We start from the raw sequence: 25,776 nt of genomic DNA on the forward strand, positions 1-25,776 counted from the left end.
TACGAAAAAAGTTTGTATGTATACAAAATACAGCTTACCATAAATAAATTTACGACCACAATTTGAGACAAAAAATAAAACAAACAAAAAATAATGGAATTGCACTTATCACGAAACTGGTAGACAGAAGAAGCAAATAATAATGAAATTATATATAAAAAAAAAATCGAAAAATGCATAGTATAATAATATCGATGAAATTTAGCAACAAAAATATAAATACTATTAATAAAATGCAGCTAACAAGAAAAAAATTAATTTATTCATATGGTAAAAAGTATGCACAAAAGTTTATGGTACAACCGAAATTCCTTAATCGAAGCAATATTACGAGTAAACATTTAATTTATTTATGTACATACCTACACATACCACACACACACACAGTGTGCACAATGTGAAATGAAACAACAATTTTTTTGGTATATTTTTGCATAATTTCGACCACTGTTTCCGCTTGTACCCGCACGCAATGCCTTGAAAATTTAGTGTACGAGTGTGACCGTTTGGGCGAGCGGTCGGTTACAAGCATTGCAGCGATCCAAATTTGATTTTTTTATTGACAAAAAAATTTGCTTTCAATAAATTAAAATAATCAATCACATTAGTTTTTCCATATAGCTAATAAATTACAATCATTTGCAGTTGAAAAGTTTATAATTATAATTTACATTTGTTTTCTCATGAAATCGACTAATAATGCGATTTTTATTTTGATGGACATCCGTATTTTTTCTTTCTTTAAATAAATTTAATGTATTTTTTTTTTTGAATTATGCAAAAATCAAGCGCTGCATTTTGTGTAATAATGGATACAAATATTTTAGATTGCTTGGTTTTATGGAATTTTTCGCTTTGTTAAATAAAAAGCTGGGATTATTTATGAATTTAATGATTTGCACATAATTGTGGTTTTCATTTCATATTTGTGACGAAGGAAATGGTAAATACTTTATACTTTTAAGAGCTAATATAAACGCAGTGGCATGGATTCTGATTAAAGATGCGATAGGGGCATTCACGAATAACAGCGTGCGTAGTTTGTAATTGCATGTGTTAATACAATAAAATGAGTTTGGGAGTTCATATAGAAGAGATTGCAGAGTGGTGTTACCCAGAGCTAGCCTTCATCTTGTTTATCTATATAAAACGCTTGGAAAGCTTTTAAAACGTTTTTATAATGCCATATTCACACTATATTACGAATGTTAACTACATGTTGTAGGCAAAATGTATTTAACAAAGTGTGATTGAATTTGACATTGCTCTCAGAAGAACCATCCTATAAAGTCAAATTGAATAAAAAAAAAAATTTATGAATTTTGAATCGTTTGTTTATATTTTTTGACATACCAGTACCTTAAAAGAGAGCCGCACTGAGTTGTCAATCACACCTTCTTTAATACACCTTGGTTGTAAGTAAACTTATGTGGGAAAAAGCAATGAAAAATGTGGCACAATAAATCTGATTTTTTTTTTTTAATATAAAAAAAGAACAGAAAAGAAAAAAATCATTTTTTATTTAAATTGCTAGTGAAATCAGTGGTTATCATTTTTTTTGTTGATTTAAGTTAGCACCTAATGTCGGATTTTATATAGGAAGGCAAAAATATTAATTTAAAACATGCGAAATGAAAACGAACTTTGTCATTACAAATTTTGGCATTTAACGCCCAGTGGAAATCCGTTATAAGAAATATTTTTATTTCTTTAATATTAAATTAACCTACAGTTTTACAACTCCTTTAAATGGCAGGGGTTTTTGTTTTTTGAGAAGCTTTTTCTTAGCACCTGGAGGATTATCATTGACCGCCGAGCGGCGAACGCAACACGCGTAAGTGTTTGATATCCAAAGAAAACCCGGGAACAGTCGAATATTGCTCATCAAAGCGGTTGCCACAGTGCAATTCAAACAGATCTGTGGCGCACGAGTTTAGCTACGAAGAAATATAGATCTGTATTCCCAGGACCAAATGGTGGGATGCAGGGTAGAGCAGGCTGATCTGGTGGTGAAATCTACGTGCGGATTTGTCAGCAGGGGCAACCAACAGATGCAGCCCTACCTCTCGCTTGTTAGTAAGCGAACTGCTCGGAGGCATCGAGGACCACCATTGCAAGTGATAAATTTCCACAAACACTGTGAAGACGATGTTGTGAAGGTAAAATTAAGAATCATGGAAAAGTGTGCCTGGTAAAAAAGTTTATGAGTAAACCCAAGTAAAAAGGAAACTAAAGCAGTTCTATTTAAGCATAAAGGTGCAATCGGGCGTAAATAGGGCAAGTCCCTTAGAACATTACACTGCGGTGGTTAGGTCTGGCAGCTTTAAAGCACTAAACCCTGTCACAGGTGATTCGGAAACGATAATAAACGTCAGAAGGCACAGCAGTTTACTTTTCACCTGGTATGGTTTCCGGGACATGGGGGCATAACTCAAGCTGAGCAAAGAAGACATTTTCCTGCCCAGGGGTCTGCTGACGGGTGATAGCCACTTACTCTGCCAATACCTTGGAGGAGACCGAAGTCCATGAGTGCTGGGATCTTTGAGGACGCCGATTGCTTAAATTTTTCAATTACACATGTGCGTTTACATAGGAATATATAGGTGTATATATTTCATCGAGTGTTTTTCTTTAATTTGTAATGTGCATCTTAATATTGTCAGAGAGATTTTTCATGGCGGAAAATAGCAGAGACTCACTATTCTGAGACTGAGATAAACTTTTTCGAGAGATTTCGGTGCGCTGAATTTTAATCCAGGGGTTGGTTCTTTATCCACCGACTGTACATAATGTAAACAATCAAGCCTACAATTACACTTTAAAATAGGCACAACGCAAACATCATATACGGATATATAACTGCTTGTGGATCATCGAAAAGGAACGAAATTTATACAAAAACAAATATAGCAGTAGTTTTCCAGCTATAGAATATTATCATGAATACTACGAATTGATTTATGCAAAAAACAAAAACTACCTAAATTTTTAGTTGTGAGGAGGGTGTGCGATATGTACAAAAAATATATCAGAATAAATGAAAGAAAGCATTTTAAGAGAAAAGGTTATATTTTCAAATATCATATCGAGTGCAAAATAAAATTTTTTCGTAACTAAATTTTACGACGAATATAGCGAAACCCGGAATTTATTGCATGGTTAGGTTTGAATATTTCGAAAACCTTAGGTGATGGAGCAACTCTGATGCCGGATTCAAATTCAGCACCAAAAAACTTTTAGAAAGTATAATCTGCTTTCAGGCGCTGAAAAATTTTGTAATGAAATTTTGTTCACTAATCGAATGGCTGAAGTTGACTGATTCTTCAAATTTTTTCAATAAATAACATTAAACTACAATTGTTGAATATAATTAAACTAGATCTTTAAGAATTCAAAGAAAAAATTAAACGCAAAAAATGTGTAATAAAATGAAATTAAAAAATTATAATAAAAATTTAAAATTAAAAAAAAATTAAAAATAAATTCTTAAAAAGCTTTAAAATTATCAATACAAAGCAAAACTTAAAATAACTTATTTCAACAAAATATTATTGGCTTTAAAAAACTTTTAATTGATTTAATATATTTAAAAAATTTAAGTACAAACGAAGGCTTAAAAAATAGACAAACTTAATAAATACAAGAAATAAAAAGCAACTAAAAAAAATGTTAAGCCAAAAAATACTAAAAGAAATGCAAACAAGTAATAATTCTTTTTTTTATTTAAACTTAAACAAACAAAAGTAAACAACTACTTTTAATTTTCGAAGATTAAATGTTTGCCTTTTTTTCGGAAGCAAAAATGTAGTGGTTACCAAGGCAATTTCTTATAAGATGGTGTTGCTCAAGGCGAATTTATACAAGGTGGTGTTACTGGCGCATTTAGATTACAACAACGACAACCATATGTATTTTGTATGGAGGGTGTTATGTCAAATCTCAATTCGCTCCAAAGTTTACATGTATTTTGTTTTTGCTTTTGATGGGTGTGCTGTCAACTCAGTAAAAGCAAAAACAAAATACATGTAAGACCAAAAAATCAGCTGATTTTACAACATCACCTTGTATAAATTCGCCTTGGTGTTGCTGGAACAGCTGATTTGATTCGCCTCGGTACACATGTGTCAAAATTTCTTATGAGTGAGTGAGAAAGTGATGGTTTTGGAATTTTCTTTATCTCTTCTTCCTTTAGCTAAAATTTGACATTTGTCTATGAAAAGCAAAAAACAAAATACATTCAAGTGTTTGGCTATTTACTACCACCTTATATGAATTCGCCTTGATTGTCACTGAAATTTTTTTAAATTATTACCACGCAACATAAGAAGTGTTTTTATTTTAAATCCTTTGTTCTATTTGAAAATCATTCATCTATCAGGCTTTAAGTTGAATCACAAAAAAACCTCTTTTATTTTAATCAAATATATATTTTTTTTAGTATAGTAAGACACCAAAAATGTATACTACTTATGATATGTATTCTTCAAACCAGCAGGCGTTGTTGCGCGTGAATACCCCATTTGCAAGTTGAAAATTTAACTTAATAACTCGCCTAAAAATATGCAATAATATATGTATGTATGTATATCAGCTAGGTTTCATTTTTCTTTACGTCCGGTTTTTTGGTTCAATTTTGATTTTTGATTTTTTTTTTTAACTTTACTTGTAAAAGCATTTCGTGCATACTTTTTTGCCTATGATTTTACATAATATAATGCATTCTTTCTTCGTATTAAGTTTAGATAAATAACTAATAACTCTCAGCTAGTTGTATATAAACCTACAATAATATGTATGAAGACCTTGAAGAAGAGGCACAATGGATAAATGAAAAGAGAACTAGACATGTGAAGAACAGGATTTCAATAAGGGTGTACTTTCTTTGAACTGACAAATTTGGTATACAGTTAATTTTAGATGAATTTTAATGTTGAAGGGTCTCAATTTCGACTATATTTTTATATAGATATTTTTACATATACATACATATATCCAGGCAAAAGCCCGTTTAGGCAAACGGTTAACATTTTGTGTTTCGAATAGTATACTTTTTTTAAAACATAAACGGTTACACGTGCTGTAATAGAGACCAATAGGTGGTGGAGCGCATATTGAAGTAGTTGTATATGTTTTAATGACACTCGTTAACCATATCGCATATTATATTTTGAAGTCGTGAACCAACTATTGGAACAAAATAAAAAGCTGTATTTAATATTTTATCTCAGTTCAAATGTAACACACGCTTATCGAAAGCCGGAAGATATACTTTATGAAAAACGACGAAAACTTCGAAGGAATTGTACGAGCGCCTTTCTTAATTTATTTTTGCATTACGTTGCCAATGTGATAGTTGAGCAGAGTATGGCGAAATTTAATTTCTTTGGAATTTTAATATTAATATCTAAATTGTTGTAGACATCAGACACTGCTTATTATTTTCGTTTAATTTTTTAGTTTTATATTTTTGGTTGCTGCATTTTTTACATCGACGTAAATATATTTATGTAAGCTTCTTCGTGTCGCTTTTAATATAAATATTATTTGAAATTTTAATACATATTTTTTTTTCATTAGTCGTTTTAAGTATGTGTATGTATGTGTGGTAGTAGAAAAACGTTTTGCTTGCAACAAAATGTGTTGGTTATTTTTTCCATACTGGAAGATAGAGAAATAAATAAAAATATAGTACAATAATATTTTGTAATGAAATTAAAATACCTTTAAAGTGCACAAAGGAAAATTTACAAAGCCACAGGAAATACGTATGTATAAATGTTAGAGTGCACAGATGTGCGTTTATAAATGACATATGTAAATGTTGGGTAAATGGAAATGCAAAAAGAAAATAAAGGTCAAATAAAATGCTAATGCCAAGCCAAAGAGGGAAAATCAGTTTAAGCGTGAGCGTAAAAAGTTAACTTTTTAAGTTACTTTTGCATTTTTAAAACGTATTAAAACTTAAGAACTCAATGCACATTTGTTTTAAATTGTAACACGGCGTGCGAATATATTTAAAACGTAACAACTTGCCAAAAAATGTTAAGCCTTTATTTTGTATGAATAAAAAATCAAATATTTAAGAAGCGTCAATATAAATTTAAGCGCGATAACATAATTTCCCGGTATTTATATTCAATGGATTGCCCTTTGTTTATCAACTTTTGAGGGAAACTAAGAAAAATTCAATTACGAGACGCTTAGGAAATAACTAAGAACTTAGCACAGCCAAATACTTCAACTGATCTTCAGGCAAGGTACTCTCATAAAATCTTTTTTAAACCTTGTGTGCTTTTATAACCTCTATTCAAACATGTTGAATTAATAGTCCTTTCACAGAAATAAACCAGGGGCGTAGAATGTACCCGACTGATACATAACGGATGTATTGTTAAAATTACTATAATAATCTTTAGTTTCCTCTTTAGGGAGATTAACTAGGATCCTGTATCTCTTCAGTTTGTTAAGCTTTTGACTTGGCGAAGTCATGTGGTGCTTCGCCAGTGTTGTTTTCTCATTCCTATTATCTCTCTTTGCTCTTCGCTGATTGTGTTTGGACCTGCTGCAAGCAATAGCATAGACACTGTGGGAGTTGAAGCCGCTGCCTTATATTCTAAGCCGTCCGCTACCTCGTTCTCTTCTACTCCCTTATTATCTTGTGCTCATAGCAGCTGGAAACCATATAATTATGTTCAGCAAGGGCGGTAAGCTTATCAATGCACTCAAGCACCAGAGAAGATTTAATACACACGGCCTACCGCAAAGCCTTCTGGAGCTTTAGATTAGTCTATGTAACACTATAGAGTGGTTGCCAAGCTAATTTCCTGTGGAGCTCTATTTTAAATTTCTTCTAGAAGCTTGGATACTAGCATTGCCGTGATCGTAGCTGATAAGAACTTGCTTGGCTGCAGGCTGTATGCTGATGTGCAGTGGCTCGAGCCCGATAATCACCTCCAGTGCTGTCGTCGGGTGTGCGCATTGCGTTGAAGTTTTGTGAGCGACATAACTCTCTCGGTGGCTAAGGTAGCCCCAGGAAACGTACTGTTTTGATGAGGTTGGACCAAAGAGAAAGGGGCGTTAGTTGAATAGTTTTAAAGTGACATGTGAAGACGTAGTTATTGTCATGAATGCACATACAGGACAAAACTTTAGTCGAGTCTGGATAGGTAAAATTTTAATATGCTACAGTAGCCAGGCCGTGGATCTCGGGGAAGCTGTTGTTGTTGTAGCGGCTAATAAACCACGCGCGGGTTGGCTCATTCATCAACGTTGTCACCAGGCAGCTGAAACTTGGTGGTGATTGAACTCCTTGACGACATTCAAGAAGCGAGAGCTGATAAAGGTGGTAATGGTATCTCTGTGAAGGTCGTTAATTGCATGTTTGTACAGCGTTTGGTCGAGTGGTTGTCGTTCACAGAGTTGTCTTCTGGCGTGACAAATAATATGAGTAATAGTCACCTTTTCGCCTTTCGCAATTGTCGTTAAAACAAACTACCGCTAAATCGATACCATAACAGAAACTTGTTTATAGTGTCGATATTAAAAAGCTATTAATATTTGTATAGGGCACAATGTCTAAGCAAATAGTAAAAAAAAAAATACAATTATTGTACAAGGGTTTGAAAAGTAATCCACGCGAACTAGGAGAGTGAGGAACAAGCTATTTAAAAATTGCGAGCATTATCATATTTAAAGAATTTAGGGGTAATGAGCTAAGTAAAGCCAACTGTAAACACACATTCCAAACCAAATAAAACGAGAAAGCTGGAGCAACTTTCAGGCTTCAACTCAAACTAAGCGCGCGCATAATGAAAATATAAGTACCAACAGCAATTCAGTGCTTACCTTCTTCATCCGCATTGAGCAAAGGATCGAATGCCTCCAACACACTAACACGCGAGCTGTAAATAAAAGCATTGATTAGAAAAAAGAGTAAAAATCTTTTGAAAGAACTCATTGCATGCAACATACTCATCCTCCTGATTAAGATCAATCAAATCATTTCCGGTGCGTTGTGGCTTGCGCGCAGGCGGTGTTTGACGACGCATGCCAGCAGTGGTAACCGTACTACCACCACCGCTATTACTGCCATTCGGTACAATCGCTGCCGCTGCAGACTGTGACTTGGTGAGCGGCATTGGCGCTGCAGCTGCGGAAACGCTGCTTGCTACCGATGGTATATTCGTCGGCGCTGCCGCGGTGCCATAATATGAAGCAGCTGCGGGCGGCATGCCGCCATATTGAAACCCATAGTGTGAAGGCGTTGGTGGAAATTGTGGAGGTGTAAAAGCGCTTGCTGCAGCAGCTGTAGGTGGCGCGCTCTGCGTGTAGCCTGCAGCATGTGTTGGTGCAACATAACCACCCACCGAGGGTACGAAGCCCATGCGTGTTGAAGGATAAACGAAGCCCGCTGGCATTATGGCCGCCCTTTGCTGATGCTGCTGTTGTTGATAATACTGCTGTTGTTGTTGTTGCTGTTGGAGAGGCATGTTATAGAGTTTCTGCAGCTCCTCACCTGTGAGTGGTACTTTCTGTTGATGTGCTGATGATGGTGCCGGCGTAAAGGGCACCAATTGCATACAATTGCCAGCGGTGCCACCAACTGCACCCGCACCCCCACCCAATGCTGCCGGCGCTGCCGCATACATGGCAGTGTTGTGTGTGGGCGTGACCAGTGAAGGCGGTGTGCCACGATAGCCGGCGGCAGCAGCATGCATTGATGTTATGGGCGCCGCAGCTACAGGACCGAACGGCACTAATGCCGTTTGTTGACTCGAGGTCTGCAGCTTCTGCAAATCTTCGATTAGCTTTTCGAAAGTATTGGGTTGCGCTTCTTTCGCCGTAGGGCTGGAGAAAGAGATAAGATCGCTTTCAGGCAGCGCGGTAGGTGGCGTTTTGGAGCGCTCGCGTGACGCTGCCGTTACTGCGGCTACATTCAGCGACACATTGTTGTTGGCCTCAGAGTGGCGACGATGTGGTGGCATTGGCGCTGCTGCAGACGCTTCGTTTGAGTTGTCACGCGACTGCTGGTAACGTGTACGCAGTTGCGCGTAAAAGGCAACTGCGGATTCAGTCGATTGCTGGCGCTGATGTACGGAATGTGAATGTTGCAGTGAAGGCGACTGCGATTGGGCGCGTTCATTGTAGTAGTGGGCGGCGGTGCCGTACTTTTTGGCGCGACGATAATCATCGAGTGCTTGTTGCTCCAAACTCAATGCGGTCGCCTTGGCCAAATCATCTTGGAATTGTTTATCATAATCGATGTCTGATTGATTGGACATTTTAAAGCTCTAGACGCTAATGAGCAGGCAATTAACTAGGGGAAAGAAAAAGGGAGGAAATTCTATTAAAATCATGCGCACATGAAATATTAGTGATAAAGTACTTAGTGATTTAACTATTTTACTGCTGGAGTGTGCGCAAAAACAACAAATTTGGTTATATTTATTTTTTTTTGCTTAAAGTTGTATGTACTTATTGTTTGATTGCAAATTAAAGTATAATTTAATTCTTTTTAACAACACTTTTGGCGAATCTAAATATTGTTGTTGGTACACTGGAGCTGTGTGCTCGCGTAGCTATTGCATACTTTTGCGAAAGTCCAAACGCGACCTTCCCAAAAGCCAACTGTATGAAAAAGCAACAAAGCCGGAGGCTAATCAGCTCGAAGCGGCCGTTTTTGATAACATTTTTCATTGCTTTTATCTAATTGAAACACGAATATAAACAAACAAGCATACATGCATGTGATTTCGATGTTAGATTGCGTTGTCTGATAAAGGTAAAGATTAGGGGAAATGTGAATAGTTAAATGTTAATGGCAATCGGGAAAAGATACAAACGTTGTCATTATTGTAACGGCATTACTAATCGCTGCCTAGTACGGTTGGCCCATAAATCATTATCGCCAAGCTTCACTAACGGCAGGCGCAGGGGATGTGCCGTTACGACAGGGACAGATCTAAAGGAAAGAGGTGTTAGCTGAGTGAGTTTAAATGAGGCTGTTTGGTGTCGCCGAGTTCGGTATACTTGAATATCTCTTAACTGGGCCAGTATTCGACGAGGTAACAAATGAAGACGAAGGCCCCCTCTGCGATGGAAGGTCCAGGCGGAGAAGGACTTGGCTTCACTTGACACTTCCGATTGGCGTCAGTTGGCAAAGAAGAGAAACGACTGGCGCCCTTTGTTTGACTCGGCCAAGCACGAAGAACAACTGGGCTATAGTTACGCGGGTCTCAAGCGGCAGCTGACGCTCTTTTCCTGCTAAATGGTAGTGATTGGCCTGCTATATCTACATTCTTGGAGGCGAAAGTCGCTGAAAATGGTGACGAACAGCCGGTTCTACGTACCGGAATGATTCGGGTCTTACCCGACCAAGGGCTGTTGTTTCGGCGATCTAACCCTGTTTAGGCGCGCTTTTTACAGCACTTCTTGGGCAAGCATTTTCGAATGGCTTCACTTAAGAAGGCCCACCTAAATTATCTTCTGGGTTATTTAACTGTGCTATGCAGTAATCGCAATACGAGGAAATCACACATCCATGCAACCATAAGCAAAAGTCTGATTGTGAGGGAGGATGTAGAGAGGAAATTATTATTTTTTTTTTCATAAACTAAACTTTTTAAAGCATTTGCATTTTTTGCAGTTTGTAATAAATATTACCTAATATCCTCTCTTTTTTGTGTGCGATAGCAAGTGAGCATGAAGCATTACAATGAATGAAAAAACGTTTTTTATCGCCATAGCACGCTTTTAAATATGTATGCATGTAGTAAAAAATCGAAAACCAGCCTACGCCACAGAGCTGATAAAAACCGACAGCTGATAATTTTTAAAACTAAATGGGTTTTGAGAACTACAACTTACATAAAAGGCGGCTACTAGTATGATAACAGAAAAATTAGTGGAAGGATAAAAACTCAAAAAGACTGCCGGTTGCAAAATAAAATTATAGTTTAAAAAACTAAAACCTCGCTATTATAATTTCCATTCCTACTGTCATCAGGTGTGTAACTTGAGAATAGAAATCGCTGCATCTTTTGGGCGCATCCATATTACATAGTTACATCCCGAGCTAATAAAAGGGAGGCAATAATAAGATTGGGATATTAGAAGGAAACCTTTCCAACCTTAGGGCGCTTTTTGACGGCGACTATTTTTTTATTTACTCCCACCTCGAAATTTTGTGGGAAATAAAGCAAGGGTTAAAAACAAAAATGTATAGTCGTCGAAAAAAAGCTCCCTAATATATGTGCATATTTTGAAAATCAGTTAAATATTTTTCAAAATATATGTAAGTTTTTAAATATTTCAAAAACTGCACCTTCAACCCCTCCCCTGCAAATTTTCACCCAAAAAATTTTTACCACTTGTATCAGTAAAATTTAACACCCGAATTTATTAAAAAAGTAAAGAACACTTTAACTGCTTTATAAATCGAAAACTTATATGTCACTTTATAGAACTCTTTAAATCTATTTTATTTTTCATAAATAAGGCCATAAGTCTATAAACTGTGGTAACTGTAATTGCGATGGTAATGGTAATGGTTATGGATTTCGTAATGGTAATGGCAATGGTTGAGGTAGGGACAACAATGCGTATGTAAAAACGGACTTTTATTGGGAGGCTATAAAGGCTTTATTAAAACTAAATAAAATTAAAATTAAATGAATTTAAGAACACACTTGCCTTCTTTTATCATTTTCTAAACCATGAATACATTTCCTCCGCTTCGTGAACATTGTGTACCTTTAATTATTCAATTTCAAATTATATCATTTTCCTTACTAATTTGCATACTCTATTGAAATTTAAGTATAAAAAATCGAATCCAATTAATTGTATTGAATCGAAAGAAATTGAATTGAAAGTCTATTTATAGGCCAAACAACATTGATGATAACCAGACGAAGAAGACTCAATGAACATCAAACGGCACAGGGAATGGCAAGTTGTACCAAACACACGCAAAAATTATAAAAATTCCAAAAATTCCAAATCGTACTTTTTTTAAGAATTTTTTAAAAAAAAGTTCGTATGAAGTGTAGCGCATTAAATTCTAGTATAACAAAAAGCAAGTTTGACGTGGCTACAAAATATCTTGATTTTTGGCAATTTTTATACCCGACCGCACATGTGTCCGCTGTCCATCAGTCCGTCCGTCCGATATCTCAAAGAAATTTGGTACGTATGTAGGTTGCCCTTTGCCCAAGATAGGTTGGTATTGCAAATGGGCGAAATCGGGCTGTAAACACGCCCACTTCCCATACAACGGTATTTTCGAAAAAGGCAAAAACTATGATATTTCAGTAAATATTCAATCGAAATTGTTGAAAATTAGTATGTGAACTGGAATTATGGTAAAAAATAATATTATAATGAGATTTTTGGAAAATGGGCGTCGCCCCGCCCACTTATGATGAAATGCTGTATCTCAGTAGCCGCTTCACCAATTCCTACCAAACTCGGTCCGAACCTTGCTTAGGGTCCAACTAAGAAAACTGTTGAAAATCTTTTAAATCGGCCAATAACCACGCCCAGTCCAATATAACGGTAATTTACAGAAACACGAAAACTGCTTTAGATCAGTAATTATTGAAGCTGATTCAGCAGGAAATTTGATTATTATACATTTTTGGATAATGGGCGTGGCCCCGCCCACTTATGACCACAAATGTGTATAGCAATATCTATTTATTTTATTGGTTTCCGAAGCAGTAGAGCTGCCAAATAAAACTGTATTCCTTTGATTCAGCATTTAAATTCAAACGCTAAATTTTAAGAAAAAAGCTAGTAGGTTTGTTCGTCGAAAATCCAGCAAGAATTATCCAACACTCAAAATATCAGAGAGTAAGAAAAAATTCTCTCAAATTCTCTCTCATGTAGAGAAACTTGCAAATTTGCAGGAATTTGCAAGTTTCCTTGCCAGCTGGTGTCCACGGTTGCATTTCAAACATACAAAATTTTTATAGAATTTTTAAAATTCTTTCGGATGGCCAAAAACAGGATATACATGTATATTTCTTGTCGTTCTGACTTTCTTTAACATACATTTCAATTTCTTCATCGTACTAGCTGTCGGGTTTCTTAAATCGACTCTGGTTGCAAATGCATTCCGATTGCGAATACAATTTTTTTCAGCCGAGTTAAATTCAAATCATTGGAATTATCTAAATTAATTATATCAACAATTATTTACTTCCTTTTTTCATAAAAAAATCGCTCGTGTTTATAAATTTTTAAATATAACGAACTAATTTATTCAAATTATTGTAGACAAAAATGCAACCATGCGCCACAACCACATGTTTTTCGTGTTTGCAAATTCTTGCTGGGAAAATTTTTTCCAGCAAGAATTTGCAACTTCTCTCCAAGAGAACTGTCACTTTGCTCTCACAATTTTTGAATGTTGGATAAATTTTTGGTCTGCACGAACGCGATTTGGGCAAAAATCGTGATAATTCGTACAAATTCGTAAAAATTTTTTGCTCGACGAACAAACCTAGTTTTGTATAGAATTTTTATATGAAATAAAATATTTTAAAACGTTGATTTGGATGTTTTTATTTATATTTTAACAGGTCTCAAACTGGTTTCATTTCGAAACCTATTGGACTACTATTTTTTTTTACTGCCAACTGGTATATGCTGTTGCATAGCCGGACAATTGAAATTTCGTACGGCATCGCCGTGTTAAAAATACCATGGGAAAAGGATAGAACACGAACTGGTTGAGCGGAAAAGCGAACTGGTAGTACTCTAGTTCACAACTAGTATTTTTCTCTGCAAAAACACAAAATAAAGTCGGCCGCTGTGGTGTAGTGGTAAGCAGTGCACGCTTCCACTCCACAGCACCTGGGTTCAAACCCTCAAAGCAAGTCAAAGCAACATCGCAAAAAATATAGAAAAAAAAGTTTTTTCTTAACAGCGTTCGTCCCTCGGCAGGCAATGGCAAACCTCCGAGTGTATTTCTACCATGAAAAACCGCTTCTCATAAAAATACAATCGCCGTTCGGAGTCGGCGTAAAACTGTAGGTCCCTCCGCTTTGTGTGACAACATCAAGGCGCACGCCACAAATCGGAGGAGAAGTTCGGCCAAACACTAACATATCTGTTAGCGCCAATCTATTATTATTATTATTATCGAACCATAACGGTGGAGTTGCCCAAAAAATATGTCTGCAGTTCATTCTTTTTTATACACACTTCCAACAGATTTGTTGAATGAAATGCAGTTGCTGCTGATAAGATTTGTAATTTTTTAATATTATTATTTTTGTTGGCGATAATGTTATGCTGCTATTGCGACAATTCACGTCAACTTAAGAATTTTGAAATGCAAATGTCGATTAAAACCGGTCCAAGCGTAAATGTTTCGAGTGGGTACAATAAATGGGCGCAGGAAAATTACAATGATTGTAGTGTAGCTGATGTACGTCGTTTAAATTTGTTGGGAAATACATAATTAGCATTTTTGCTCACAATATTAAATGAATTCATAGATTTTTAGCTAAAAGCCACTAGCAATAGCATTACGAAGCCCTTTTCTTATCTGCGAAAAAGCTTAAGATGTACAAATATTTATGACATTTACATAGCATGCGCCATTTTCGGCAACTTACCGCATATCAAAATATTAACTACTCGTTTGTGATCGATGAGTCAAATAATATCTTTAAGTGCCTTTAAAAACGAATTTTTCGTCTCTAATTTATCGCGCTTTTATTGAGCGATCTTTATCAATTTCTTATACAAGTCTACAAAATAGAATAAAATAAGTCAATATAATATTTTTCAAACCCAGCTTGGCTGGCATAATGGGATATGCATAAGCTTATTATTGCAAAATTAAACAAGTTATTTTTAAACAAAAAACAAACGGTTTCAACGATTATATACAAATATAATAGAACCGATAGTTTCTTCATGTGATTGTGTTATTCGTTTGGTGTTATAAATATTTATAAAAGCATTTGTTCTTGAAATTAATTTATATTCGGGATTTAACCGGCCGAAGCACCGGCCGATTCTTTGCCGATTAAATATTGGATATATGTATGTAAATTCATTTCAAGAAAGAATGCTTTCATAAACTTTTATAATAACAAAAGAAAAACATATTCAAATAACTAAATAACATTACCTCATTCAAGAATCGTTCCAAAACCGCCGATAACGATTCTTTTGGCCGATACTAGCCTAGGCATCGGCCGATTAATCAGGACTCTATCAGCTACCTATTTACGGCCAACTTTTGATTCAACTAATCACCTGTGAAAGTAGAATCATGTAAATTCCCTATTACTTATATAGAAAAGAAGCCACCTAGACAAGCTTGTAAGGATAAACATGGATAAACTAGGAGGTAAGTTTCTAGGTTATAAATTGAAAAATGCTAACTTCTCTTTAACAAAAGCATACAATATGCGAAGCAGCAGATAAATCAATTTGGAATAAAATACTAGCAAAGCACGTCACCGGTTACGTAGCTAATAACATGTATTAATAGAATCGTAGTAGCAATGTGTTTAGATGCATGTAGAAGCAAAGCATGTCTAGCATCACAAAAAAGCTGGCGGGTGCAGTAGTGTTGGCCCAACACGCAACATACAACCACACCTTGGTGAAACTAATTACCACTGCTAACAAAGCAAGTAGAGAAGTATGTAGTTGCGTGATACTTGAGACTGCCACTCAGCCGCATACTGCTTAGCGTCATCACAAATGTGCGCCTTTAGAAAGTGCAATAATGGCAAACGCCACACAACTTTGCCACTCTCCGATTACTTCTTATTCAGTAGAAATTGAAAACCCCAATGCATACATGCTTGCAGTTAAGTATCAGCGTTCAACGACACCATAAATACAGACGTACACACTTAAGTACAAAGAACATAGACGAAAAATATTGCAGAGATTATTAACTGACCTCTTCGAGGTTGCGCCATTAACTTACTCAATTTTTGGAAATGGAAACGATTACTGCTTTACATACATCCATAGATACGTATAAAGGCAAATATGTGGTTGGTTTTCTCCAAATCAGCAGAGCTTGCTCGTCCAACGAATGATACTTTGCGGAACCCAAAAGCGCTGCAATGAATGGCGTCTGTCGGTCGATATGGATTTCTTAACGCCCAACTTTTTTATGGTTGAACGTTATTTTGCAGTATTTTGTTTCACAAGCGCTAATCCGTATATAACGTGTTTAATTTTCACTGTTCTGCACTACTACACTTCATAGCATTTACTTTTTCTTTGATACAAACCAATTTTTTTGCTGTGGTAATTTCTTTTGTTCCAATTTTTCTTTCGGTTTTCACGGAATTCATGCACTTGTCCAGCGTTTCATTTCTTCGTTATCTATTTCATGTTTTTGCATTTTTTATTATTTTAAACAATGGAAAAACACAATATGCGAGTTTGCTTTAATATCCATGTACATGCGCAATTAATCACATTTATACATTTTTCACTTTATTCTAGTACTTTCGTATTGGGGTATTACACGTTGAAACACCTAATTTGGCCACCTTCTAGTTGGGGCCATATAAAAAAAAAAGAAATTAAGAAAATTGCAACAGATTTTGGGGCAAATGACAAAAAATAATCAAATCGCCTCCGATTGACGTTTTCAACTGAATGTAGGGAAATTTTTTCTATAAGTGGAAATGTCAAAAACGTAAACAAATGCTACGATAATGGGATATTATATGGGACCAAATATCGGTTTGGGACTAAAGCTAAAATTAGTCAAGAACGTAAACCAACCGGTACGTAAACCCGAGTCAGCTGACACGATCTGTCTTACCAAAGCGCCATGTAAATGAAAACTCAACACCGCAGAATTTTCCTGTAGTTGTAGCCCGTAGCGCAGAAATCTGCGGAATTTAGATTTTTCCGTGTCAGCTGATTTCTACTTCTTTAGATGGTTGCCACTTCATCAGTTTTACAGATGGTAAAAAAGTTATAAGTTCATATTCAAAATATGTTTAAAATATTTGAAATTTACTATTGAATAAGGTTTTTGTTGAAAACTAAGTAGTTTATATTTAGCTAAAATCTATTATAGCACGAAAAATTGTAGTTGAAAGGGCAAGTTTATGAAAAGGCATTGATGAGTGGCAACAGTGTAGTAAGCAACACTGAGGGCTCCAGTAATCGACAAAATTCTGCGTATACAGACTGCGTTTAAGTATACGTTCTGCGTTCTCGACTAATTTCAGCTTGAATGCACAACCGGAAGTAGAGGGTTAGAACCCGTGTTTATCACCCTGTACTTCTGGTAGTGCATTTCAAAGAATTCCGGTAGTGCATTACAGAATTCAGCGAAATTTTGATCGGCCATTCCGCTTTAAGGTACGACCGCACTAAGCGACGCGACACTGCAGCGGCAATACGCGACACGGCGCGACACTTTTTGGTATACCGCACTGAAACTGCAGCGGCGCGACACTTCGCTGCAAATTTTTTTTTATTTATTTGCGTCAAAACCTTCAAACAAGATGGATGCCAGTGACGCTGATGTAATGTTAATGCCTTTTATTTTCCTTGGCGAATTCTCCTCAAATGTTATGTTTATTTACATAAAATTTTCTTCTTGAATGAAATGCATGTGAATATTCACTCACAATTCGAAATCAATTTCTTCAAGTTAAAAATATAGTACGAAATGTTATGTCGCTATCCGGCACCGGAACTGCGCGACACCATGCGACGCGACATTTTTTCCTAGTTGGTCAACTTTGCCGCGCAGCGTTGCGTCGCGTAGCTCCGCTACAGCGCAGTGTGGTATGCTCCATAAGAATCCATGGAAAAAATTTTTTGCCACGCTGTGTAGTGTCGTGTCGCGTCGCCTAGTGCGGTCGTACCTTTATCTTTTTTTTTGTTCAGAGCTGCCAACGTTTCTCAGGCGGAATTAAAGCAAGAATGCAGGATTCAATGGCTGAATTTCTTTATTCATTCTGAACGTTTGGAATAAACTTTTTTGTTTACTTATTCTTTAGAACGTTCCTGATGATATGTTAACGTATATTTCAAACGCATTCTGCTTATTCCGGCTGTGAAATGCGATTATCCAGAATGTATAAAGAAACGCAGCCAATAATTAAGCTTAGTATCCAGCTCTTAAGAAAAGCAAAAACTCCATATAAAATGACGTACAAGAAATGGCTAAGAAATTTTCTTGAGTCAAATTTCCTTAAGGCAGTACGCAGTTCTTCAGAAATTTAGTACGCTTTCTACTACGGTTTTCTAAAGTTTTTTGTGAAAAAAGAGCACAAGGCAACCCAGGTTTGCAACAGAAATATATGCCCGTTCCATTATTTCTTGAGGAAAGAGTGAAGGCTCTGTTATGCATACTTGGCATTGCATGTACTGCTATACCATTTTTACGTAAAAATCAAAAACCAACAGACTTCTACGTATGTAGTGCTGTGCGTTCGATAACCGATTACACGCGAGGCTCATTTAACAGATTTCTTATGTGACAGCTCTCAAGCCATGCCAAGTATGCATAACGGAGCCTTTAGGCAACAGGCTGTGAGGTATAAAAAATGTCAAAATTCCTTGGACACACACGCGAAATAATGGCAATTTTTTCTTGACCGTTTTCTTAAGAGCTGGATACTAAGCTATACGGATGAATCAATTACTTAGGGTTTACACCGGACAATATTGTCTTTTGTAAACCCTAAGTAACGGATGAATTGAGGCGAATTTATACAGGATTCAATACAAGGCGAATTTAAACAAGGTGGTGTTACTGGCGAATTTAGTGTGTGTTGTAATATGAATTCGCCTTGTTTTAGTGTCTCCGAACGCGTAAAGTACGATTTTTTTAAAGTGACGAAAAAGTAATAAAAGTATAAAACCGAAATGAGTGTAAATTGTCCAGAAAATATCAATTTATTTTGTTACGTTTGTGGCAAAAGAGCTTTTTCAACAAATACTGCATTACTCACTGAGCAAGTGGAGCGCGCTTTTAAACTTTATTTTGATTCCGAAATAATTCGCGGCGGTTCGTGGGTCCCAGACAAAATTTGTAAAACGTGCTACAATGGTCTTAACATGTGGATCCAAGGGAAACGCAGTTCACTTCGTTTTGGTGTACCAAAGATTTGGACTGATCCAGGAGAGCGTAATTCCGACAACTGTTACGCTTGCGCAAACAAAATATGTGGAGTAAATCGTAAAGGCCTTAAACGAAGAGTTTACATATCTGTTAAAAGTGCACAAATACCTCTACCACATTCGGATGAAATACCAATTCCACCGCTTCCAAGTCCTGACAGAGAAACTTCTTTTTCTATTGAAACAATGGATCAATCGGATTTCACCTATAAACCAACACCAGATACATCCGATACAGACTGTGAACAAGTGGGCGAACCACCACGCAAGAAAGTAAAGGGCGCAAACAAACGAAAATAAGTTTTGCGTTCATCGATTTTTATAACCTATGTATCTATGTAATAACCTAATAATTACCTGTAATAATTTTTAATTTTACGTGTTAATAATAAATAATATATAATAAATATTATCCAAATTCATTGAAACATAAAATCAATATTCTTGTCAAAATGAGATACCTTCACTTAATTGTGAATAAAAGCGAAACGCGTCCATCGATTTTCATGATCTATGTCTCATTTGGCTTAAAGGTTATGTGACTTTGCGTGAAAGTAATACGACTTGCCTTTTTTCCGTTTTGGATTTGTTATGAATTTAAAAAATAAAAAAATTTAATATTTTAGGCAAAAAATATTTTTTTTCTTCATACATTTATTTTTACCGGCAAAACTGTTGAGTATATAGAAAAACGTTATATGAACAGATTAAAGGAATTGTAATTTTAAATTTTTTTGTTTGAGCCAAATCGGACTAGTGGTTCTCGAGTTATGTCAAAAACAAGGTGACAATTTCCCCTATATGATAGTTACGAACTTCAAATCGATATATCTCGATTCCTAGACGTGACCCAGCGAAACGCCGGGACACGTATAACTTCTTTTTTACCGATATAACTTTCCCCGGTAGTTTGGACCCTTCCCGATCACTGACCCCTACCATTTGTCTCACAGTGTAATCGATAATCGACAAATATTCGTTTATCTACTACTAGTCGACACTCGCAATAGGGGTGTAATACTTGATTTTATTCTATTTTCGCCAAATATTGGACGGGTCAGCTCTCCTTAAAAATATATCATCATATTGAATTTGAAGAGTGTTCCAGTCAATCTACAATTGAAATTATTTACACACGTTAAAAAAAAAAGCAAATTTCGTTTGAAATCGTGAATGTTCGAAAATAATTCCATAAAACATGTAATTGGGCAAAACGAAGTTTGCCGGGTCAGCTTGTACTTTATATAAAACGCATTTGATTTCACATAAAACCAGTAACATTTCATTTTATTGAATTTATTTTGATTTTCATTTCTAGTTTATACACAAAGATTCTGTTTCTGGGCTTGGATAAGAATTTTCGTTTTTATTCCACTTTTACGATTTTTAATTGATAATCGAATGCCTTGCATATCTACTCTTTTGGAATTTTCAATGATTACATTGTACATATAGTAATAGTAATAATAATAAAAATAATTTAGTGCAACTAAATACTTCATTTATAAATACGTGGTTTCTTTTCTCTCGAAATTTAGTATATAACTCAATACTTAAACGTATGTATGTATGTATGTATATACGGTAACTACATTTTTATGTATGTATATTTCATAAAGTAAATAATTAATGCTAATTTGGTGAAATACATTATTTATAAAGACAAGGAGGGGAGAAAGTAATAACAATTTCGCTTAGCTATTAAGAATCGCAGGTCGTTTAAAACTTCCATAAATATAGTAGTTGCAATAGCCACTATATTATCATACTCGTACACATTTAGTAATATTATTAATAAAAATTGGCAAAAGTTGCGCTTTACTTATTATTACGATGAATAAATTTATTTAAGTACTATTGAGCCTTTATTGAAAATGCAAGGAGCGTTTTAATGATGAGCTGGATTGGGGGTGATGCCTTCACGGTCGGTGGTTGTTGTGGGGTTAGTAGTAATGGTGCTAAAAATGTTATTTGTGATGCTAAGAGTGCTATAGACTGACATGTGTGTTGCATAAGTTTAATTGTAATAGTATTTCTTATTTTCATCGCTGCTGTTGCTGCTGCTGACTTAGTTATTTTCCGGTGTTTATGTCGCCACTATTCAACAATGGGATCGGCTGCACCGGGTGCCGTCTTTGAGATCAAATTTTCTTTTTTATCACCCTTATTATCATCAACGGCCTCTTCGAGTTCATTATCGTCTACGCCCTTGGGGTCATCATCACCTGCCGCATCAGCGGATTTATTAATATCACGCTCGAATTCATTCACTTCATTTGCATTTACCATTTCAGTCACATCATCCAACGGTGGTAAATTAATGTCGCGCTCAAATTCATTTAATTCAATATCCATTGGTAACTCTTCTCCAATCACATCATTCAACGATCGCCAATCATTCAAACCGGCCGCATCGAACTGCTCCGGCAATGGCTCACCAGTCACGCTGCTAAGACGTGTGCGCAAGCGCTTGGAAATACCCTCCAGCTCATTAAATTTATGCTTAACGGCTTGACTAAGATTTAAGTGTGTGAGATCGAGTGAGTTTCCAAATTGTTCAATGACATTGTCAATGGAAGCGCCAACAGCGCATTGTGCGTTGTTAGCAGGAGCAGAAACAGAAGCAGGGATAATAAACTGTAGATCTGGTCTAGATTGTGTTTCCTTTTGCGGCTGTGGATGTTTATATATACGTTGTGCGAGAAACTTAACATACCACCCTTCCATTGGCTTGGCACTCAACTGCAACTGCCCATTCATGCGTCCATTAAAATCGATCACATTGAAAGTGCCACCAATATGCATGCCACGCAAAAAAACGCCCAAGTCCAATGCGGTAAAACCTATGATGGCATCATCAATTGGCTTGGGTACCAAACGTGCAGTCGTACCGGAGCTACTACTGCCATTGCCAGTCGGCGGTACATTAGCCTTTTTCCATAGCTTCAAAATGAAATTTTGCTTAGGCTGAAAATGTGGTACAGAAAACAATCGTTAATTTAGTTTTTCGGGTCTCAAGAAAGCTGTTATCTTACATTTTCTAAATATTCAGCGCCTACAGTGACCAAAAAGAGTTGCGTAAAACGCGGATGCGTACTGCGCTCAACAACATCTGTGGCATAAACGTTCCCCTCATGCGACTTATAAGGTCCGCTACTGCCCGAACACTCATCTGCTTGGAATGTAACGTATGTGGTTGGTGGCTCGCCTGCTGGAAAACGCTTGGATGCTGAACGCTTAGAAGCATTCTTTCCACCCTTACCCTTAGCGGAAGGATTTAGCGGCAATGATGCCGCACAATCAATATACAACTCAAATTGGAAAGTGCGTTCCTGTAAACACACTTTGGGCTGCACTTGTTGCTGTTGCTGGGTAGCCGCCGCTGACGACATTGAATTTGGCGTCGGTAGTGATAACATTGAAGACGCCGCAGACGTTTGCGGTGACGATTGCGTTTGTTCCAAAGCTTCTTGCAACATTTCCATCAAATTTACTGTACGCCGAATACTTTTTGGTGTGTTTGCTCCTTTAATTGCTGCATTAATATCTTCGGGTGGTATGAGAAGACTTGGATAGAGTGGCTCTCGTGTAGCGTCTATGGCAATACTGCTAAACATGTCGGCGTGTAAAGGGCGAAAGCCACGTTGTAATTTAAGATTTTTTATCTGCTCTTCGCTACCAATAGCAAGCAGACACTTAATTTCACCCAACTTTTCGCCATTCTGACCCAAAATAGGTGTCCAAGCGTCAATGGAAATAACGGGAAGCTAAATAATGAGATTTGGAATAAAGCTTTTTTTGCTATATAGCCCAAACACACAAATTAATGGCACATACCTTTTCGGTAACCAAACGATTTGCCATCATTTCATTGCTGAATGCTATGAAAAATTGATGTAGTGGCAATAGTACCACGCCTACTGGTTCCAGGGGCATTTTTGGATTGCCATTATTATCAACTGCGGCTGCGCTAATAGGGCGTTGACAAATCTGTAGTTTCAAATGCTTACGCTTGACACGATTCAAAAAGTTTGCATCTCTTATTATGGCGAATTGCTGAAAGAGTTTTAAAAAAATTAAAGCGTACTGAAAGAAACGGCCATCAGTCCATTGAACTCACCTCCTGATAGTAAAACATTTGCGAATACTCAGACTTTGATGTGGCTGGCTCTGATTTCCAAAAGCGTTCGCATACCAGATGATACTCGCGATTCAAACACATAACCATATCCCGAACCTCACAAGCATACACAAGGCCCGTCAGCAGGCGTATTTTTAACGTTTCAGCGTTGAAGCTGCTGCTCGTGCCAACTTGTACATCATTGTTATCTTTGGTTTTGGCTGCATTAGCTGGAAAATAAACGAGGGAATTGAATTAATATACATACATATGTAGGATGGAAGATTTCGTATGCAACGAACTTTATGTAGAACAATTTCATAGAAACAACTGAAAATTAAATTTTTTAAAGATCACTTTATTAAAGTAGCATTGAATTTGGAGCATGGTTTTAGGCGTAATTTTTGAATTTCATATAGAGATGAACGTCGAATATCGGGACCCGCAGTACGGATTTCAAAATGGCCGAGAAGGTATTAAAAAATTTGCGGGCGAGACTTGACTTGAAATCACTTCCCGACACGCCTGATAAAACCCGCAACTTCCGAGATTTCAGAAAGGCTTCGTTACAAACGTAGTACGTATATAGTACATATATAAATAAACACATTTTTGTTTTTATTGATACGAAAAAAAACGAAAACGAAAAAAATTTAGAGAAATACATACATACATATACAATAAGCACGAGATTATTTAAAATTAATTTGAAAGCCATATAAATTTTACTTAGTGATAGATATCCGAGACCCACGGGACCGCGGTAAATTCTGAAAAACGTTGGGATGGGCAGGTTCGGGACTTAAAAATTGAATGTCGGGATGAACGGGATCGGGATTGAATATTTAGTCCCGCTCACATTTCTACACAATTGTGTTATTTTAAATTCTAGACATGCATACCCATGTGCAGTTGTGGATATACAGGGTGGGCCAAATAAGATCTACCAATATTAAACACGTATAACTTCTTTATTTTTTAATATTATTATTTTCTTTCTGCATGTTATAGTTTATCTCTGGGAAAGTCATAGTGGATGCTTACTGCAAGACGACCAACAACGACTACAATACGCTATTCGTTATACACAATTAGATTCACAAATTGATTTTTTAGGTAATGTTTTGATGTCGGATGAAGCGCATTTCCAAGCAAAACTGTAAATTGTGGGGCTCTGAAAATCCAAGGGCAAAACACCAGTACCAGTCTCACCCATCCGGTGCGGTGTTATGGCCGAAAAAGTTAGCGGCCCATATTTCTTCGAGAATGAGGATGAAACGCCAGAAACGATTTCTGGGGCTTCTTACAGATTGACAACTTTTTGCGGCCAACGGCAGAGCAGCATCCAAATTTGTGGTTCCAACAAGATGCGAGCGACTGCGCACACTGCTAGACAAACTATGGACCTACTGCCATACCTAAACAAAAGCGTCAGCGTTGTCTGGCTGTCTCATGCCCATACAATTTGTATGAAGCATACCGAAACAACGCGGCGTCAACGCTGAGCGGTTGGAAAATCCGATTTTGACAGGGCGTTAACGCTAGGCGTCAGAAACCGCTCCGCCCAACGCTTTTGTTTACGTATGGCAGTTATGAACTATGGATGGTAGGTCTTATTTGGCCCACCCTGTATTTATGTATTTCACCGTGAGGTAGGTGTGAAAATCACAACGGTTAGTCTGGGTTCAGACTCAGAAACTTTTGTTGCGGCAACTCGAAGTTTTTGTTGGAGAGAGGTCGACGAGCAACAAAGGTTTGTGCTCTCGTTCGTCTGAGTAATTCAAGTTGGCGGTTCACAGCCGACAACAACAATTGTATACAAAATAATTGCTCAGTGTGAACGCGAAGGGCAACACCAAAAGAGAAGTTGCCGAAAATGAGCCACAAAAGTTTCCATGTGTGAACCCAGTCTTATGAAAAGTTTCAAAATAATAAATAGTAGGTGTATCGTAGTAACTAGTCAACTAAGTTGAAAGATACTATGGACGAAATGCTTCCCACCAGACAATTTTTGTTGCCGGAAATAAGAAAACGTTTCGCCTTCGGCAACAAATTTATTGCCGGTAATATCGCCATCGTATCGATTTATTACCAGTCGCTCTAAAACGTCCGCCGAAGTGCTATTTGAGCAATAATTATTTGGAACAATTTTATTCTTTTTAAAATTTCAAAATTAAATTATTTCCCTCGCTATTACGCCTCCTATTTTTTCAATTCTACTTTTGGTGTAAATTATGTGCTTTCGAGAATCCTGTTGACGCAAAACTCATAAGTTTGGGAATAATAATGATAATATATTTCTAAAATGACATGAAAAAATTGGCAAGTCGCCAATTTGTTGCCATTAACTATTGTTGCCTATTTCTCATGTTTTGCATGGTGGGTTCTTACTTTAATTCTAAAAAAAAAATGTGTTTTTATTGTGACCTAATAATAATAATGTTGAAGTAAACAAATAATCAATTATAGCTCGCTGAAAGTTTGCCTTATTTTTTAAATCAATATTTTCCAAGCTTTGTCAT

At 36.5% G+C, this 25,776-nt stretch overlaps 2 protein-coding genes across 3 annotated transcripts in view; both read right to left on the reverse strand.

Annotated features, from left to right (window-relative positions):
* The window catches only part of LOC118739610 (phosphatidylinositol 4-phosphate 3-kinase C2 domain-containing subunit beta), a gene marked incomplete in the record, with an annotated part of 95,198 nt that overhangs the window by 26,216 nt on the left and 43,206 nt on the right, over nucleotides 1–25,776 (reverse strand). Inside the window, 2 exon segments of the mRNA XM_036471040.1 lie at nucleotides 7,846–7,901; nucleotides 7,972–9,290. Of these exon segments, the coding sequence (XP_036326933.1) occupies nucleotides 7,846–7,901; nucleotides 7,972–9,281 (1,366 nt within the window).
* LOC118739611 overlaps nucleotides 20,438–25,776 on the reverse strand; it is a 38,250-nt gene continuing 32,911 nt past the window's right edge. Inside the window, exons 4-7 of one of the 2 annotated variants that reach the window (XM_036471041.1) lie at nucleotides 23,255–23,484; nucleotides 22,972–23,190; nucleotides 22,170–22,901; nucleotides 20,438–22,101 (exon numbers count right to left, since the gene is read on the reverse strand). In XM_036471041.1, coding sequence (XP_036326934.1) covers nucleotides 21,232–22,101; nucleotides 22,170–22,901; nucleotides 22,972–23,190; nucleotides 23,255–23,484 — 2,051 coding nt within the window. In that variant the 3' untranslated portion in view covers nucleotides 20,438–21,231. The remainder of the gene's footprint in view (nucleotides 22,102–22,169; nucleotides 22,902–22,971; nucleotides 23,191–23,254; nucleotides 23,485–25,776) is intronic. The other variant, XM_036471042.1, reaches the window with a different exon arrangement.

The sequence above is a fragment of the Rhagoletis pomonella genome, unplaced genomic scaffold (assembly GCF_013731165.1).
Source record: "Rhagoletis pomonella isolate Grant_MI unplaced genomic scaffold, Rhpom_1.0 Rhpom_scaffold_00005, whole genome shotgun sequence".
NCBI classification, from domain to species: domain Eukaryota; kingdom Metazoa; phylum Arthropoda; class Insecta; order Diptera; family Tephritidae; genus Rhagoletis; species Rhagoletis pomonella.